This window comes from Podarcis raffonei, chromosome 13, assembly GCF_027172205.1.
Source record: "Podarcis raffonei isolate rPodRaf1 chromosome 13, rPodRaf1.pri, whole genome shotgun sequence".
Lineage (NCBI taxonomy): Eukaryota > Metazoa > Chordata > Lepidosauria > Squamata > Lacertidae > Podarcis > Podarcis raffonei.
In genome coordinates this window covers 35,910,286-35,928,560 of record NC_070614.1, presented here as the reverse complement: position 1 = coordinate 35,928,560, position 18,275 = coordinate 35,910,286, and the positions used below count along the sequence as shown (strand labels likewise).

The 18,275-nt window shown below is 48.7% G+C and overlaps 1 protein-coding gene across 5 annotated transcripts; it reads left to right on the top strand.

The window, feature by feature from the left end:
- The first annotated feature begins 298 nt into the window (after positions 1–298).
- Positions 299–17,846, top strand: TBC1D17 (TBC1 domain family member 17). 5 transcript variants are annotated; one of them, XM_053360495.1, is made up of 17 exons: positions 299–346; positions 946–1,044; positions 2,153–2,227; positions 3,442–3,553; positions 3,750–3,966; positions 4,481–4,592; positions 6,333–6,497; positions 7,642–7,773; positions 7,983–8,086; positions 8,221–8,315; positions 9,879–9,995; positions 10,870–10,970; positions 11,074–11,173; positions 11,659–11,756; positions 14,143–14,259; positions 15,116–15,202; positions 16,572–17,846. In XM_053360495.1, exons 1-17 carry the CDS (start codon positions 314–316, stop codon positions 16,782–16,784), a joined length of 1,977 nt encoding a protein of 658 aa, XP_053216470.1. In that variant the 5' UTR covers positions 299–313; the 3' UTR covers positions 16,785–17,846. The 5 variants fall into 5 exon arrangements, with proteins under 5 accessions (XP_053216470.1, XP_053216469.1, XP_053216467.1 ...); XM_053360494.1 differs by lacking the exon at positions 299–346 and adding an exon at positions 353–507 and having other exon boundaries at positions 3,753–3,966; positions 7,645–7,773; XM_053360492.1 differs by lacking the exon at positions 299–346 and adding an exon at positions 353–507 and having other exon boundaries at positions 3,753–3,966.
- Positions 17,847–18,275: the final 429 nt, after the last annotated feature.

Sequence of the window (18,275 nt, the reverse complement as noted above, 5' to 3'; positions counted from 1 at the left end):
CTATCTCTACGCGTAAATGGCCTCCGCCTCCTCGATAAAGGCGACGGTAGGAAGCGGTTGCCCCTCCCGCTGTAGTCTTTTGCCCCATATAAAGATGGCGGGTGCGTCCACTTTCCTCTCCCCTCCCTCCTCGTCATTGATACGCTGTGGTGTTAATTGTTTTTTATGATTGCGGTTCGGTTATAAAGTGTTCACACCCCGTATTTAAGCATAAAAGCACATTTCTATTTAGCCCGCCTGTGGTGGTGCACTTTGCCCACCGACGGGAAAGATCGCAAAGCCGCGGCTCTCGGCGATCTTGCCCTCTACCAAGATGGCGGCAGAAGCGTCCGCGGACGTGGCGCCCGTAAGCGTTCCTTGCTGAGGCGCTTTCTGCCAGAAACAAGAATGGCGGCCGGGGTGGGTGGGAAGCGGCCTAACCAAGAGGGTGGAGCAAATGGAGCAGGAAATGACGGATTGTTTTTCCGGAAGTGGCTGTCAGGGAGAATGGAGTTAGGGGGCTGCAGGGTGAGGGAGGCCTTCCCCGCAGTGGGGCAGGGCTGGCCAGGCTCCTCGGAGAAGGGGAGGCTTGGGGGGAGGGTTGGGTTTCCCCTCTCTCGGAGAGCTCACATTTGTCCCCCAGGAGCAGAGCGGGAGGGTCTCTTTCCTCCTCTTGAGCGCAGTGGGAGGTTGGTAGAGCGGCTCTCTCGTCCCCTCAGCTGGATAAGTTAGTGGGGAGAAGCGGAATCTGACCGCCTTCCTAAAAAGCCCTTGCTCTGAGTTGTCTTCATAAAGTCGCCCTTCCTCTTACTTTAGTGTTATTGAGGGGGCCATAAAGTATGTTCCAGCGGCCTTAGTTTGAGGCAGGGCTTCCCTTCCCCAGCTGCATTCTACAGAGGTGGGTGGGGATGCCAGTGAACCTGCTTCCTGTGCTGACCTCCTGTTTTTTCCCCTGTCCTCCTTCAGGTTGCATTTGAAAAGGATGGTGTCTATTTACACACCAGCGCAAAGCGTCATCCTGACCAGGATTCCCTGATTCCGGGGGTTATCCGCATAATCGAGAAGGTTGGTTGAGGTGGGATAAAGGTTGGAGTTGGAAAAGGGATGAGGGAAGGGTTGTGCACACAAGATAGGAAAAAGGTCAGTGCATGTGGGGTGTGGTGGTAGAATTTGGTTGGTACAGTGGTGCCTCGCAAGACGAAATTAATTCGTTCCGCAAGTTTTTTCTTCTTGCGAGTTTTTCGTCTTGCGAAGCACGGTTTCCCATAGGAATGCATTGAAAATCAATCAATGCGTTCCTATGGAGACCGTCCGGGGACAGAGGGGAAGCGGCGTGCGTCTTCCCCTCTGTCCCCGGACCTGTTTTAAAGCAAGGGAAGGGGCAGCGGGGAGAATCGCTTCTCCCCGTTGCCGCCCCTTGGTTCAAAAGGGGTCCGGGGACAGAGGGGAAGGCGCGCGCGCCTTCCCCTCTGTCCCCGGAGATTGCGGGGCTGGCAACGGGGAGAAGCAATCTTCTCCCCGCCGCCCCTTGCTTCAAAAGAGGTCCGGGGACAGCGGGGAAGACGCGCTGCGCTTCCCCGCTATCCCCGGAGCTTGCGGGGCAAGCTTCGTTTTGCGAAGCAAGCCCATAGGGAAATGCGTCTTGCGAAGCGGCTAAGAAAACGAAAAACTCCTTCGTCTAGTGAGTTTTTCGTCTTCCGAGGCGTTCGTCTTGGGGGGTACCACTGTATAGATTTCAGCATTCTGAGTACATTGGGCTTTGATTTTAAAGAGTGTTCCTAGCGCTTGTGATTTCAGAAGTAGACTTGAAAAACTGTAAGCTGTGCCTGGTGACATTGTGAAAAGGTGTAGGCAGTACCTGGTGACATCTTGAAATATAGAGTGGGTGTAGGTTTGAAGAGATTTTCCACTAATTGGGGATGAGTCACTTTCGTAGGAGAAGGAAGAGGTATACAGAGGTGGCAATCCTTAGTGCTCGACAGTTTCTTATTCTTCCCTGAGGCTTGGAGAATCAGTAATGCTATTTGACTTTCGTTAAACTTATATCATCTAGGTGATCAAATTCAGATTGCTTTGTTACAGCATCTGGATTGTTTTAGTAAAGTGTGTGTACACAGTTATGGATATCTTTTTTATGACTCTCTCATGAGACTGTTTTTCTCCTTTTATTCAGGGCTCGGATACTTTGCTACAATGGACACCCATAGAAGAGTCATCAGATGCTGCTCAGATCACATATACCAAGAAGGTGAGGCCCTCTTTCTTGCTGGTATAAACTTCTACTGGTATATTAAATCTTCATCACATTGTGTTCTAATAACTTAAGTAATGAAACATCGTCTAAATAAAACATTATTTAGACTAGTGATTCATTAAAAAGTTTTGCCTGTATTGGGAACTGGTGCTTTAGTTTCCTTGTTCTTTTCATATCGCATTGCCATAGCCTCTCAAAAATGGTAGATTTTAAAATTGGTTTCTGGGGGAAAGAGCTGTAGGACTGTGGAGCAGCTGCTGGGACTTCCCCACCATTTGAGTTGGTGTAGTTAGATAGTTGTTCTGGGCTTCATTCCCATTAACCAGGACACAAAGCTGCAAATGTTATTCAGGAATGTGCCTTTACTACTTTATGATTTCCACACAGGGGTCTATTCCCTGCTTTCTCCACCCCACCCCCTCTCTAGGAGGATCGTGGAGAATGAAGTCATGAGGATATGCCAGCTCTCTGCTGTTCTATGTTCTAGAAAGGATGCCATCTTTTCCCCCTCTGTTGATCAGAGCCAGTCCTGGAAATGGTTGCACAGAAAAAGTATTCTGTGATATAGTTAAACCAGCAGAAATGTTGGACATTTGAAACTGCTTTATATAGAGTCAAACAACTGGCTCAGGGCTGCCCACTACAATTGGCGGTGGCTCTCCAAAGCATCAGACGGAGACCTTTCTCAGTCCTCCTGCACTAGATCTCTTTAATTGGAAAAGCCAGGGACTGAGACTTTCTGTATGCAAAGTATTACTAATTCTTATGTTTTAAGACAGGAACACCCTAAGGAAGCGCTTATATCTTTAGATGCTCATTTATGGTTTTGTTCAGGATGGGGAATGATCTTCTATACTGTTTCCCATTCTCTTTACATATAACAGTGCATTATTATTTTTCCTAACGAGGACTGTGTTTAGCGAATCCTGTATTTCTCATCCTAGGAAGTAGCCCCTCCATTGTGATGCAGAAAGGGAGCAGGGCAATTTCAGGTCTGTTAAGGTTCATAAAGACAGGAATGTACTTCTGTTTAAAGAGGAGTCTGTCCTTCCACACCTTCCACACTCAAATTCCTCTCAGTGAGACCAAGAGTTCAACGTGTATTCCATTTAATTCATAATTTGTGTGAGCACCTCCTTGAAGATCATGATGAAATCTAAGGAATTGGGTAGCTTCTGAAAGCCCTGATCTCTCTTTCCATTTTCCAGGACCCAGTGGGCTGCCAGACTGAAGAAGAAATCTTTGATCCGGGGTATGAACCGGACTGGGCTGTGATCAGTACAGTGGGGACCCGGGCTCGGACTCAAGAGGAAACAAATGGTAATCAAAAAGATGAAAGGGATGTTTGCCCCTTGGTATAGTTAAGTGGCATAGTACAGGGATTGCTGGTAAGGATGCAACAAGGGATACAGGATGGAGGTAGGGGAGAAGAAGTAGCTGGCAAATGTGGGATATTCTTTTCTGGTTCTCTTGACATCATCCCTTTTATATTTGTGCTTGGCTTTCCCCTCTCCAGCAGCTTCCGGGCCCAAATCTCCGGTCCCACGTGGTCAGTGGGCCTTCTCCCTCAGCTTGTCTGAGCTGAAATCTATCCGCAAGAGCAAGCCAGGTTTGGGCTGGTCATACCTCATCTTCATCACCAAAGACGGCATCTCCATTCAAGCCCTGCACTTCCACCGTGGAGGCACCAAAGCCCTGCTCAAGGCCCTCTGCAAATACGTTATCTTAGCCACGTGAGTGAGGGTGGTGCCGGGTACCTTATTTGTTCAAAAGATAAAGCAGTGGAAGTAAAGAGAAAGCTCTTAAGTCAGATGTGGAAGGTGCTGCCCAACTAGCCTTCAACTTCTGGGCTGCATTACTCAGGATTGAGGCAGTCAGTTTGCACGAACCTGGAGGCAGGGAGCACTTTCCCCAACACTGCAGATTAAAGAAGAAAAATAATACAATACTCAGTTCTGAACTGAAAAACCATCATAGTAAATTAGTTGGACTCAGACTGGTGTAAAATGTTTTCACAATTGCTTTTTAAAAGCAACAATGATGAGGCCATCCTTAGGGAGGGGATGTGATGTGTAGAGCCATCACTGAAAAGGCCCTGCCCATGGTGCTCATTCACTCATGGACCTGAAAGGAGGGTCTCTGATTTCGCTAATTTTGCAGCTTGTCCAGGTGCCAGTGGTCCTTCAGATAACCTAACAGTGTCTGGAAGGCAATAAACTCACTCTGGTTTCTCTTCTCGCCTTGCAGCTCCCCCAAAGATTCCCGCCTCTACTTGGTTTACACACACGATTCGTACGCCCTCTCCCACTCCTTCGATGAGCTTCAACTCTTCGATGACAGCTCTTCCAACCTTGTGTCGGTGAGGCCCTTCTCCAAAATGCCCTGCAACTGTGACTTAAGTTCTAATTCAGTGGTTCCCAATTAGCAAAGGGACCCCCTGTTTTTGAAAAGCCAAGTTATGGAACCCCCTACTTCTGAAAATGTTGATATCTCTCTGGTAGTTTTGTTATGTGAATGGTGCCACCATACCCTCCAACATGTCCCGCAAAAACGGAGACGCGTGTCTTCCAGGCCATGCTCCTGCATGAGTCATGTGACCCGCATGAGAGCACGACTCCCCAAAACAGGATGGATATGTGCCATGGACCTCCTGGTTGGGGGTTCGCAGACCGCTAATTGGGAACCACTGTTCTAGAGGATTAGAATGCAGAGAGGCTGTGTTTGTGTGGCCTGGCTCTGTGGGAGAAATCTAGACTTGTGGCAGTGGGATTATGTGGGAAGGGACAAAAGCTATAAAAAGGGAGACTTGTCTGTTGTAGGTGCTGACACTGGTTAGAGCAGGGAGTTATGGGAACATGGGCTCCTGGGTTTCCTTGAATGAATTATATTAGTACAAGTTACAGGTAGGTAGCCGTGTTGGTCTGCCGTAGTCGAAACAATATAAAAAATTTCCTTCCAGTAGCACCTTAGAGACCAACTAAGTTTGTTCTGGGTATGAGCTTTCGTGTGCATGCACACTTCTTCAGATACACTGAAACAGAAGTCACCAGACCCTTCTTATATATAGTGTGAGGGTGGGGAGGGGTATTACTCAGAAGGGTGGTGGGAATGGGTGATTGACTGATAGGTGTGGTAAAACTGTTGACGACTGTTAATGACTGCAATTGGTCTTACAGGAGAAAGCAAGGGGTGGGATGGCTAAAAATAGCTTTCTCATGTATTGTCAGGCCTGGTCGTTGTCCTCTTCAGATCACCACACAAACGCTTCTTGTTCTTTTATAAAACTTTTTATTGCGTATTAACAAAACAATCTTATAAACGGTTCTTAAATATTATTCCTCAGAGTCACTTCTTTCAGATACCTTCTGAGCTCTGCTTCTCCATGACCAGCCACTCTCACGCGCCCTTCCCTTTGTTTTCCCGCTCTTTTTTCTAACCTCCTGGCTAGAGCTGGCTTGTATCTCCCCTCCTCCGAATCTGAGGTAGAACTTAACCCTTGCCTTTCCTGGGAACAGCCGGTCCCTCCCTGTTGTTCCTCTTGCTCCCTTCTATTAGATTCACTGCTCTCCTTCCCCCCTTGGGGAATGCTTTCTCCCTCTGAGAAACTGAAAACTTCTAACTCTTCCCTGACATCACCCCCTTCCCTAAGCCCCCCTTCCTCCTCCTTGCTCTCCTCTGTTTCTGAAGGACCGAACCCTATGAACTCCTCTTCCTCGCTATCTGTCTCTTCAAAAATTTCTTGAAGATGCCAGTTATGGGGTTTTGAAAACTTCTAACTCTTCCCTGACATGTATAATGAGATAAGAATCCAATGTCTCTATTCAGACCAGGTCTCTCCATGGTTTTAAGTTTGGTAATATATATATTACCAATTTATTTGTTTGTTTGTTTATTTGTTTGTTTATTTATATTAGAACAGAAAGGCAGTAATGGTAAAAAGTTGGGGTGTGTGGGTGGGTGTTTTGTATCTGGAATATTGATTATTGATGCAGAGCTGAGAAGCCCAAATTGAATCTTAATTCAGCAACGCTAGAATTGGGCAGCAAGCCAAAGGTGATATGTGGCTTCTTCTTTTTTAAGCCACCTTCTCTTTCCCTAGCGGTTCCTGCAGGATCCTTATGCTGCCACGTTTGGTGGCTTCTCCAAAGTCACCAACTTCTTCCGTGGGGCTCTGCACCATGAGGACGGCGTCATCCAGCATTCCCATGGCGACCCAGCTGCTGCCAACATTGAGGATGAGACAGGCTTTGAAGTTATCACCTGTGTGAGTGTTGGAACAGGTAGCTCCACTGTGGGGCGGTGGAGGGGGAGAGGAATGGCACCCAGTGTATGTGTGTTTGTGTGTGCTTCTCTGTAGGCCAAGAGATCTTTGGCCATCTTTCCTTACTCCCAGCCACCCGCTCACGCCTACTAGCCTATGATTGCATCAGAGGTGACTATTTGGGAGCGGTTGTGGGAGAATGTGAGCAAGGAAATGGGGGTGAATGCCAGAGAGATGGAGGGGTGGACATGAGCCCCTTTGCAAGAAAGCTCTTTCCATTGAGTGAGGACCAAGCAATCCATTCACACAGAGGCCTAAGGAGATTTGCGTCATGCTCACCCCAAACCCACCACCACCACACTACAACATTACAAGGCAGGCTTGGTGGTTGAAGCAGTTAGCCTGGTCTAGATGGTTTGTGCTGGGTATGTGAGTGGGGCGAGGCCTCTGTTGACCTCATTCTTCCTTGGAGCAGAATCCAGGGCCTTGACCTTCCATGAATATACATGTGACTGACGAGGTAATTCCTGAGGGCTAGAGAACCAAGACTGTGGCTTCAAAAATGCTCTGATATCAACCCATGTGTTCTTGGAACCCTCATGTTCTGCAGAAGCTTATTGGGGAATCTAAGGCAAGAGGATCTGTAAGAGTGGGCAAACGTGTAAAAGTAAACTTTCCACCATTGCTGATCTTTCTCCACAGCATGCACCAATCTGAAATGCTTTCTGCTTGTCTTCTAGACCAGTTCTTCCCAATTAGCTAAGTGCTGTGGACCCCGTGCTTTTCAAAAGCCAAGCCATGGACCCCCACTTTTGAAAATTCTGATCTCTCTGTGGTAGCTTTTGTTGTGTTATGGTAGTTGTTTTATTATGTGCCACGGACCCCTGGGTAGGTTTTGCAGACTCCCTGGGTTCCATGGATCCCACCATTTAGGAACCACTGGTCTAGACCCAAATGTAGACAGGCGCCCTAAAAAGTTTATTCCAATCCTTCCAGTGGTGCAGGGATTTTTCAGCAGGCATGCGTCAACATAAAAGAGAGGTCCCCTCCCCCTCACTTGCCACCCCTTTATTTTCTCCATACCCCTTGGGAGGTGTCTTTCCTTGACACTTCTTTTTAAGTTCCTTCCTCTTTTCTGCCCCGGCAGCAGGCACGGCTAGGAGAGCGTCCGTCTGTCCAGCGGGAGGCTCCCGTCTCGGAGCAGGAATGGGAGCAGCACTTGGACCCAGATGGGCGTGTGAGGGACCCCGTTGCCTTGCGCAGAAGGATCTTCGCTGGGGTGAGGCCTGTGGGGAGGAGAGAGCGAGAGGCCGTTGTTTGCAGGGGGAATTGGGGGTCTGTGCAGAAGTGTGAGTGGCTGCCTGTCAGGCCAGGGATATATGCAGCGTGGGGCCGTGTTGGTTTCCTTCCCAACTTCTTAGTGTCGTTCTTTGACACTTGGCCTAATTCACTTTCTCTCCCCCCCTCCCCACGGTGCTCCTCTTCCAGGGTCTCAACATGTCATCACGCAAAGAAGCCTGGAAATGCCTTTTGGGCTATTACTCATGGGACAACACCAGTGAAGAGAACAAGGCACAAGTGAGGAGGAAAACGTAAGTCTGGGTCAGGGTTATGGGGAAGCCAAAGGAGTACTGGAACTGGGGTTTGGAAGGAGGCGATCAGTCTGTGGGTCAGCATTTAAACCTCTGAACTCTCTTAACAACTTCCTTCCCATGTGTGTCCACAGGGATGAGTACTTCCGCATGAAACTACAGTGGAAGTCGGTCAGCGAGGAACAGGAACAGCGGAACTCCTTGCTGCGTGGCTACCGCAGCCTGATTGGTCAGTATAAGTTCTGGCTCTTGTTCCTCATTTGTTAGGAGTTCAACACCCCTCTTTGTCACAAGATATTTTCTTGCTTCGTTTTTGTTTTCCGTCCTCTTTCCCCTGCCTGACAGCACAGCCTTGTGTGCACACAGCAAGAGGTTGGCGATCATAAAAACACTTTGTGGTAACAAGTGGTCCATATGCAAGAGACCTGCTGGATCAGTCCAAAGGGGTACCTAGTTTTTTCTCACCCTGTTTCCAGCAGTGGCCAGCCAGATAGATGCATTAAGAGAGCCCACAAGCAGGAAGTGAAGGCAACAGTTCTTTCTAGCAACAGGAATGCAAGAGGGGGATATACTTCTTCTGAGGATGAATGTTCTCTTTAGCAGTTGTGGCTATTAGCTGATAAATGAGAGCATTAAACCTGTGCTCTATGAATCTATCTTCCTTTCAATGCCATCTAAGCCAGCAGCCAGCACCACATCTCGTGGCAGTAAAATTCATGGATGAATTATGCATTGTGTGAAGAGCCATTTTCTTTTATCCATCCTGCATCGATTGCCAATCAATTTAAGTGACATTCACATTCCAGGATTGTGGGAGGAGGGGGAGAATCTCGCTCTTTCTCCCCCCCCCCCAGAATTCATAACTTTATAAACTTCTGTTTTGCCCCAATCGTCTTTTTCTAAACTAAACGGATCCAAACACTTTTGCCTCATCTCTTAGAGGAGGTGCTTCAGCTCCTTTATTTTTTGGCAGCTTGGCTTTTTGCACCTTTTCCTTCTCTAAAATAGATATTTTTAAAGGACGGGACTAGCAATGGAGGGTGGTCCTTTAGGGCAAATGGAGCACTGCCCTGCCAAACTCATTCTGCCCTTAGCTAGCACCCTGGATGGGGACAAAACTAGACTGGGCAAAGGTCATAGCACAATAGTCAGAGCCTCTGTTTTGCATGCAGAAGGTCCCAGGTTCAATCCCCGGTGTCTCCAGATGGCGCCAGAAGAGAATTTGGTCTGAAGCCACGGAGGGCTGCTGCTAGTCACTGTAGGTAGCTGCACCCGTGGACTGACCCTGCATAAAGCACCTTCCTGTGTTCCCAAAATTAGTTGGCTCTCATTGGCTCTGATTCCACCTGCTGTTGGTCTCCCCGCCTTCTGCCCCATGAGGCATCAGCCACCACATTGGGGTGGGAGGAGGCCTAGCAGAATTGCACATAGTTTACCAAATGTGACCATTCCATAGACTTCCATAAAGGTGTTAGGACAGCCAAGCTGTCTTACTTTCAAAACATGGCATAAGTGTGCACCACCCACCCACCCCTTTAAGGGGAAGTACCATGACTTTAACTTGGAGCTTTCTGCATAAAAAGCCTTTGCTCTGCCACTGAGCTGGGGGCCCCTGGAGCTTTTCCTGGGGTTTTGCTTCTGCAGCTCCTCTCAGCTGTGTGTTGCTACTTTCTCTCGCTCATTTGCCTCGTTACTGTCCTGTATTCGTCATCGCTTTGAGTGGCCTTTGGCAGAAAGGCAATAAACGAGTTTTATGGATAATTTCATGGGGGGTGTCTGTCTGCCTTTGCAGAAAGAGACGTGAGCCGCACGGATAGGAACAACAAATTCTATGAGGGCAGCGAGAACCCTGGCCTAGTGCTCCTGAATGACGTGCTGATGACCTACTGCATGTACAACTTTGACCTGGGTGAGTCTGGAGGTGGGGAGGGAACGCCAGCAGTGCGCCATTGTAGAACCAGCTCAGGTTTGGGAGTCTTTGGTTGCTTGGCCTAGGAGGCCCCTTAACTAGCGTGGGGGAGGGGGAGAGTTGGAATCCAAAATCTCTGGAGGGCACCAGCACAGGGAAGACTGTTGCAGCCTTTTGCTAGGTTGGAGGTGGGATGTACCATCTCTGATCCGGTCATGCTAAGTGGCAGCAGAATGCATTCCAGAATCTCCCATGGTGTCCCAATGGGCTTGTACTGTTTCAGATCCTGCTACACCCCCTTCTACCCCTCACTAGTCAAACCCAGAGATTTTGGACCACAACTCCCATCAGCCCCAGCTGGCGCTGCCATGCTATGCTGATGGAAGTTGTAGTCCAAAGCATCTGTAGCTCACCAGATTGGGGGAGGCTAGTCTGCAGTAAGAGTGCCTTTTGTGGATGATTCCCTTAATGGTCTAGGCTACCCCAACAGTTGCCTGTTCTTGATCTTGGGCCCAAGTACTGCTGTGTGTATTCTGTGCTAAAATAAACCCATCACCTGTTTTCAAGCTTCACACAGCCACGTGGACTAGAAACTTGACTCTAGTATTCATTTCCCCCCCATGAAAATGAAAACTGAAATACTTGGGATACTGAATTCCATGTTGAGAAGTATGCACAATGCAGACAGCCCTGCAGACTTCTCCAGCTAGTCTTTTATGGGTCCTCTTAACGCTCTGAACCCTCACCAGTCCAGTAATTGTATCTCTCATCCCGTCATGCTGCAACACCCTAGTAGAAAGAGAAAATAACTTGGTGGGTCTGCAGCTTCAGTTGTAAAACCCAGTGGCTTCATGTCTTTTGCTTCCTTGCACAGGCTACGTCCAAGGCATGAGTGACCTCCTGTCCCCCATTCTCTACGTCACCCAGAATGAAGTGGATGCCTTCTGGTGTTTCTGTGGTTTTATGGAGCTGGTGGTGAGTACATGGCCTGGGAGAGCTCAGAAAGGGCCTTGCAGCTGTTCCAAATGTCACCTTCTTTCCATAAACTTGTCCATGTACTCTCACTTTCTGCCCACAGCACCGCAATTTTGAAGAAAGCCAGGAGTCCATGAAGCGACAGCTGTCTCAGCTCAATTTGCTCCTCAGGGTGCTGGACCCCCCACTCTGTGACTTCCTAGGTACTTGTGTGTCTAGTTCTGGGACTGCTGAAATCTGGGTGGTTTTAACATATGTTGTCTGGAAAGGACAGGTCTCCTATTGTGGGTGCTTGTTTTTAATAATGAAATATAGTAGGTGAATTTGGAGCTCCTAGTTATTCAGGTCCACAAACTGAGCTCTTGGCTACAAAATCACCACTTTCTTTGCTTTTTATTTTTCTTCACTTCCCCAGCTTTGTATAACATCTTCCCTGATGAAGAGTTCTGGATAACTCAAAAGCTTGCCACAGTTGCGTGTCATTTTGACTGGTTTAAATAAAAGGGTGTAGGTAGGGGTTCAATTAATTATTTGGGGGCTCTTTCATTTAGTCTCTGGCTAATTCCTTTGAAAGCTTAAAGGAAGCAAAGACCGAAGCAAGTGAGGCATTTCTTAATCTTTGGAATTCTTGATTGTATAAAACAATCTGTTACTGACTCCTCCTGCCCTTCTTGGCTCCTTCTCTCAGACTCTAAGGAATCTGGCACCTTCTGCTTCTGCTTCCGATGGATCTTGATCTGGTTCAAGAGGGAATTTGCCTTCTCTGAAATTCTTCAGCTATGGGAGGTGAGACTGAATTAAGAGAAACGGGTTTGTTTTTGTTTGTTTTATGTGGGGAGAGGATCTCTGGCTGGGGAAAACATAAGTTACATTGTCATGATGAGATTTCAGCATTGGAAAGGCAAGAAAAATGGGAACAGGAGAGAGAATAAACAGACTTCTGGTTTGCAGTGTTGGGGTCTGAAAGTAGAGAAGGCAGCGGGGGGGGGTGTTTTCTGAAGAACGCAGCCTCAGCCATGGCAAGGCATGATGGCAAGGCATGATAGCTGTTGTCCAGTGGTTTTCAACAAGTGTGCTGTGGCACCTTGGGGTGCTGTGAATGACGGTCAGGGGTGCTGCAGGCAACACTGGCCTCTGTCCCTTTTTCCTTCCCTCCCTCCTCTGATGCCCTCTTGTGTCTGCCTCCCAAAGGCTTGCACATCTGTTCGTTGCAGTAGCCCTGGCTACAAGCTCCCCAGGCAAATGGTGCTTCTGGGGCTGGCCAGGGGGTGCTTCCCAGGTCCCTGTGGGGCAGTGTGAGGAGGTACCTCTCTTTGGGACGGGGGCAGCTCAGAGACCAGGGGCAGCAGCTGCGGCTGCCCAGAGGACTCCTAATGAGAGGAGGCTGAGGCAGCACTCCACAAGGGAGGGTGTTTGAAAAAAGGTGAAAGGCTGTCGGCTCTGCAGGCAGTGGGTGACATAACGGCTCCTGAGCCCCACAGGGGTGCCGCAGAAAGAATGTAGTTGGTCAAGGGAGTCATGGGCTCACAAAGGTTGAAAACCTCTTCTGTAGTCTATCAACATCTGGAGGGCCACAGGTTCCCCCTTCCCAGTCATATACAGTTCCTAGGTGGTCTTCATCTAAGTTTTGGCCAGGCCTGGATGTATTAAGCTTCAGCAAAGTAACTGCATTCTAAGCCTTCCAGCCAAATGTTTCCACAAGCCACTTGAGGGCTGCATCCTCATAGTGCTCCACAGGGATGCCAGCATCCTTCTTACTTCTCTTGACCACAATCCCCTAGCCGTTGGGCTATATATTACAGGGAAGGGCCATAGCTCAGTGGTAGAACATCTGCTCTGCATACAGGAGGTCCCAGCTTCAGTCTCCAGGTCAGACTAGGAGAGAATCCTGCCTGAAAGAGCTTCTGCCAGTCAGTGTAGACAGTACTGAGGTAGATGGACAAATGGTCTGTCTCAGTGTAAGGCAGCTTCTTGTGATCCTGTCTATAAGAGGCAACCCTTAGTTATCGCTGGGTGGGTTTACTTCTGTGGGCATGTTGGCTTTCCATGAGCCCCTTGGTCTCCTCAGTCTATGCTTAGCTGAACAGAACGGCCTGGCACATCCTGTATCTGCACTTTGAGCATGGGGGTGAAGTGCTCGTGACACGCAAGCTGAGAGGTACTCCTTGGCACACCCAAGGATCTCTAGGAGGACCACCTGGACTGCGCGCTGCAGCCACTTGCCAGGGGTGAGCACTATAGGTGCAGTTTCAGGCCAACAGGATATTGAGAACTTGGAAGGAATATTTGGGAGTGCCTGTGAGTTTCTTGTGTGTGCCTAGACAGTCCAGATGGTAGAGCCCAGCTGTGTCATCCATGGGTTCCTTGGGAAAACCTTTGCTCTCTTCCTTCCCCTCAAACCCCAAAGATCACCTGGTAAACTGGATCAGATGGTTAACTAGTTTTACCGCTGGAACTAGTAAATACAGCCTAAAACAAATCAGATGTCTTTAGCTGCAGAGCCTTGCTACAGCCATGAGGAACAGTTGCTTTGGTTTAGAGGTCCGGGTTATTTATAGCTCCTCCAGCTTTCAGTTTCTAACCACCTAGTTCTAAAAAAGGTTCCATGCCTCCCCTTTCGCCCCAGATCAGAACAAGCCTAGTTATTTTAACCACGTACTTAGGTTTTTTTTTAAAAGTCACTAAGTATGCAAGGTTGTGTTCAGGAAACAAAAAAAGGAAAGCAAAATGTTGTTTTTCACTTAATTCCTGCCCTAGATGAAGCAGGCAGTGCTGCAGCTTAATCGGTTTAAGGAGAGCCGTATCAGGGAGCTGACGTAGAAATCTCATTGTCCCTCTTTCTCTTTGACGGAGGAGTGCTGCGTGAGCATCTTGCTAAAGCTAGTTTACTCTAACCTGAGCTGTGTTCTTGTCTGGGGCTTAGTCTGAGGGCACAACATGACCAGGCTTCTAGCCAGCCAATACATATCAGGGATGACTTCCAGCTTCTGGGGGACGTCGCCCACCAGCAGCTACAAGCAGCATGTCCCATTAGAAATAGATTCACTCTGGCTAATGCAGAGCCAGACATTAGCAGAGGATTACACCCGGGAGTATGGTACAGAACACTCCTGACAATGGGTTATGGTGCACTTCCTCAATCCATGCCGTGTGTCTGTCCCTGTGATCCCAGGTGCTGTGGACGGGACTGCCTTGCCCCAATTTCCACCTGCTGGTGGCCTGTGGCATTCTGGATGCAGAGAGGCAGGCACTCATGAACTCTGGCTTTGGCTTCAATGAGATCCTGAAGGTGAGCACTGTGGAGCTTGGGTGCCTAACTCTTGCCATGCGTGGGCTTGTGTGGGCTTAGGACAGAGATGGGGAAGCTGTGGTCCTCCAGTAGCTGCTGGACTCCCACTCCCATCAGCACCAACCAATGGTCAGGGGCAGTGGGAGCTGTGGTTCAGCAACATCTGGATGACTGTAGGTTCCCCATACCTGCTCTAGTACATTAAGCCATGCAATATTCATAGGTGGTTTTCTTTAAAGAAGCAAAAGGTGATTTGTGCGCTACACCTGCTTCTGAAAAGTATGGTCAGGGTTGCTCTGAAGGCTCAAAAGCCAAAACAAACAAGGGCCCCATTCAAACTCCCTCATTCCCTCCCCTCCACATGGCTCTTCGTTTTCTTGGGCCTGGCTCCATTCTGCCAGCTCCAATCTGCCTTTGCACCACACTGCAAAGTTCCTGCTGAACGCTTAGATAGCAGACGAGCCATAATACGATCCATCTGTTTGGTTAAGGTGCAATGCTTATCTTTCCCCCCCACAGATCTCCGTCTTCCCCAGGAGCATCTTGAGCTTGGCCCTTTGCCTTTCTATATACCTGGCTTTCCTCTGTAAGGCTTTCCAAGTCCACTTTGCATAGCACATTCCTGACTAATGCCGCTTGTATTTTTCCAGTTGTAGCATTATAACTGGAAGCTATTTTCCAGAAATATATAATCAACCCTTTGCCACAACCTGCCCTTCTCTCTCTCTCTCTCTCTCTCTCTCTCTCTCTCTCTCTCTCTCTAAAAAGCACATTTCTTTGTGTGTTTCCTCCCTCCTCTTTGTTGTTCCTAGTTAGCCTTCTGAGTTTCTTGATTTCTGTGTCTGCATTTTCACAGCACATCAATGAGCTTACCATGAAGATGAGTGTGGAAGACATCTTATGCCGGGCCGAGGCGATCTACAGGCAGCTGGCAGCTACTCCAGTGAGTCTTGCGCTCCCCCCGCCCCCCAGTCCAGCATGAATGAAGACCTCTGTCCCTTGGTATCCTCTGAGGAGGCGTGGAGCCTCTAAGCATTCCTTAATGCTGCACACCCTGGGCAAGCCAACAGTCCTCTATCCTTACCCTTGGCCACCTCATAGCAAAACGGATACATAAAATAATCATGATCTAGCTAGCAAGCTTCTGCGAGTGAACAAGGTAGCAAGCATCTCGCTTGCTCAGGGAGACACATTAAGCAAAATGGAAATGCATCTGGTTCCCCTTGTGGCTTCAAAATATAGCGCTACCGAGAGCAGATTTAAAGATAAGGGTTGCCAAATGGGAGGCCCCAAAACTCAGCACAGTAGGCCCTCCATGCCATGCATGTCACCTTTTCTTACAAACAGAAATGCTTGCTGCCTGGAGTGTTGCTGACCAGGGAGTCAGCCAGCTATACCCTTTCCCAGGGTACACCATTGCCACACCCCCTGGTATCCCTCCCCTACACCTCCAGTAGTAAGTCAGTATTCTATGTCCGATGAGCATTCTCAGTCCTTATGATGTTGTTTTTTGAGGATTTTCCCTGTTTTGGGAGGAGACCCAAAGAATGTTGTTTGCCACTGGAACATCGACTCTGGGAATTGGACCCCTGTTAACTTTCCCCACTGTTATCTGCATGCTGGAAGTTTAAGCTGGGGTGCTGAAGACACTGCTCAGGGAACACACACAGTTTGGCATTTCATACCATACGTAATCTACAGAATTCACTGCACCTAGGATGAGGTGATGATACCCTACACACTGGCTGGTGTAGAGTGGTTCTGTCAACCATGGCCAGGAGCTATGATGACTAAGGGAAGCCTCCACATTCAGAGAGAGCATGAAAACCAGTTGCTGGGGGACCCTGCAGGGGAGAGGGCTGCTGCCTCCAGGCCCTGCTCGAGGGTTGCCAGAAACATCTGGTTGGTCATTGGCGATGAAGAACGCTGGATTAGATTGACATTTGGTCTGATCCCGCAGGAATCTTCTTATGTGCCACACTTCAAGGGTTTGGTTTTTGTTGTTGCTTTTTTGTACATCTTATTGAAGGAAGCTAAAATAATGAATTTGGCTCTAAGGGCACATTTGCTGGTGGTTCTCCAAGGTCTCAGACAGAGGTCTTTTCTCTTGCTACGTCTTTGATCCTTTCAGCTGGAGATGGCAGTCATTGAACTTGGGGGTTTTCTGCCTGCACGTGGTCCCTACTCCATGTGGTCCCAGCCTTCATATGCCACTGAAGCAGTGTGAAACCGAGCCACACCACTGTGGCAGTGTGAGCCAGAGGGGATAACTTTTCCTAACAAATAAAATCTCTGTTTTCCCTTTCTCCCAGGATTTACCCCGCAATGTCCAGGAATTGCTGGGGCTCTCTGAGGGCAAATCTCCAACTCCCAGCACTGACACAGCCAGCTCCCCGCAGCCGCTGTCACCCAGCCAGGCCCAGGAGATGGAGCTGACGGACAGTGTTTCCCCAAGCCAGCCAGACAGCAGCATCGAAATCCTGCCTACTGAGGAGGCCTCCACCTCGCAGTCTCTCTCTCCTTGAAAACCTGCTGTTGTTGTTGCTGCTGCTGCCGCCACCACCACCATCTTCTTAACACAAGCACTTTAACCAGATAAGGGTGAGGGCTGGGAAGGGAGGCAGAGTAGAGGCTTTGGGGTGTGTGTTTTTTTCCTCCCTGGGGTTTAATTAGTCAAACAAACACCAACCCTCTCTAAAGGCAAGTAGGGCTTGGGAACGGCTGTGTTCTTCCAGAGTTCCCCAGTGCTCAGTGTGCCTTTCCCACAATGCACTGGGGCACGGCCATCTCTTAGAATGCGGAAGGGCTCGCTTTTGAGGTCAACTTCCTTCCCGGGATGCGCAGAGACAGAAAGGAGCAAGTTGAAGGCATCCATGCCTTTCTCTTCCACTTTGGGTTCTGAAGTGTTGCAGCCGAGTCTCCTAAATTCTCCCTTCCGTTCCTGCTGCCTTTTTTCATGACGTACCTGTTTTGCTTCTATGTCATGCGCACCTCCCTCTGTGGCATTTGAGGCTTGTCTACTAAGCATCAATCTGATGGCGACATCTTTATTCTTATTTTTGTTACTGTTTCCGGTTGCTAATGAAACCTGTGCCTCAGCCCACAAAAGCTAGGAAACACAAGTTCTTTGGCAAAGGGAAATGAGGGGCAGCAGATCAGAGCAACTAGAAATGAGGAATCCTTAGCAAGAGGCTAGTTGGTGGAGGGAGGCTTGGTTCTCGCTGAGAAGAACATGGAGTCGGTGGTTACGGCAGCGGAGGCTGCAAGGCAGAGCTCTTAGTTCCTTGGTCCTTTGCCAGGGAGTTCCTGTTGACGTAGCTCCTTGTGCTTCCCTCCCTTGGCTGGAAGATTGTCTCCCTCCCTACTTGCCGCATTCCTTTTTTTAGTGGGTTGCTTATGAACTGACAATAGTTGGGAAAGGATCTCTGATTTTGTTCTTCTGTGCCTCTCCAGCCTAGCGGGCGTGTGGGTTCGATGCTTTGTCTGCATATGCCCCACTTCTGATTATTGAACTGCATCCTTCTCAGCCCTTACCTTGGCTCCTTCATTTCCTTTATAACATAACATTAAAAATGTAGTGTCACTCATTGGTGTTTCTGTATCTTGGATGGAAAACTGCTCCGAGCTGCTCATGTTGGATGGGCTGAGCTGAGAGGTGTGAGGGAACGAAGGGGCGGGAGTGTTTGACACCCGTTTCCCCTTTCTTCCTAAAATGCTATGCTGCACGGACCTCTGTCTCCCACAGTGCATATGCACTCCTCTTACCTTTGCCTGCATTGCTTATTTAAAACTAGTTTGATCCCTTGGTTCTCCCAAAGATCCCTCAATCATCAAAGTGCTGCTCCTTCCAGAATTGGAATTCCTAGGCTACCCAAAACAGAAGCCCACGATAGCTTTGTAGAAAACCATGGAGTCTGTGTGAGACCACAACATGTCATTTTGCCTTAGGAAGTGTTTCCCAAACTTGGGTCTCCAGTTGTTGTTGGACTACAATTCCCATCATCCCTGACCCACTG

Bases quoted from the DNA above. Each gene is read 5' to 3' on its own strand.
- TBC1D17 (XM_053360491.1), top strand. From the start codon at position 388: ATGGCGGCCGGGGTGGGTGGGAAGCGGCCTAACCAAGAGGGTGGAGCA. The intron at 8,087-8,220 runs GTAAGTCTGGGT...GTGTGTCCACAG, and splicing joins GCACAAGTGAGGAGGAAAAC to GGATGAGTACTTCCGCATGA. The intron at 8,316-9,878 runs GTCAGTATAAGT...CTGCCTTTGCAG, and splicing joins TGGCTACCGCAGCCTGATTG to AAAGAGACGTGAGCCGCACG.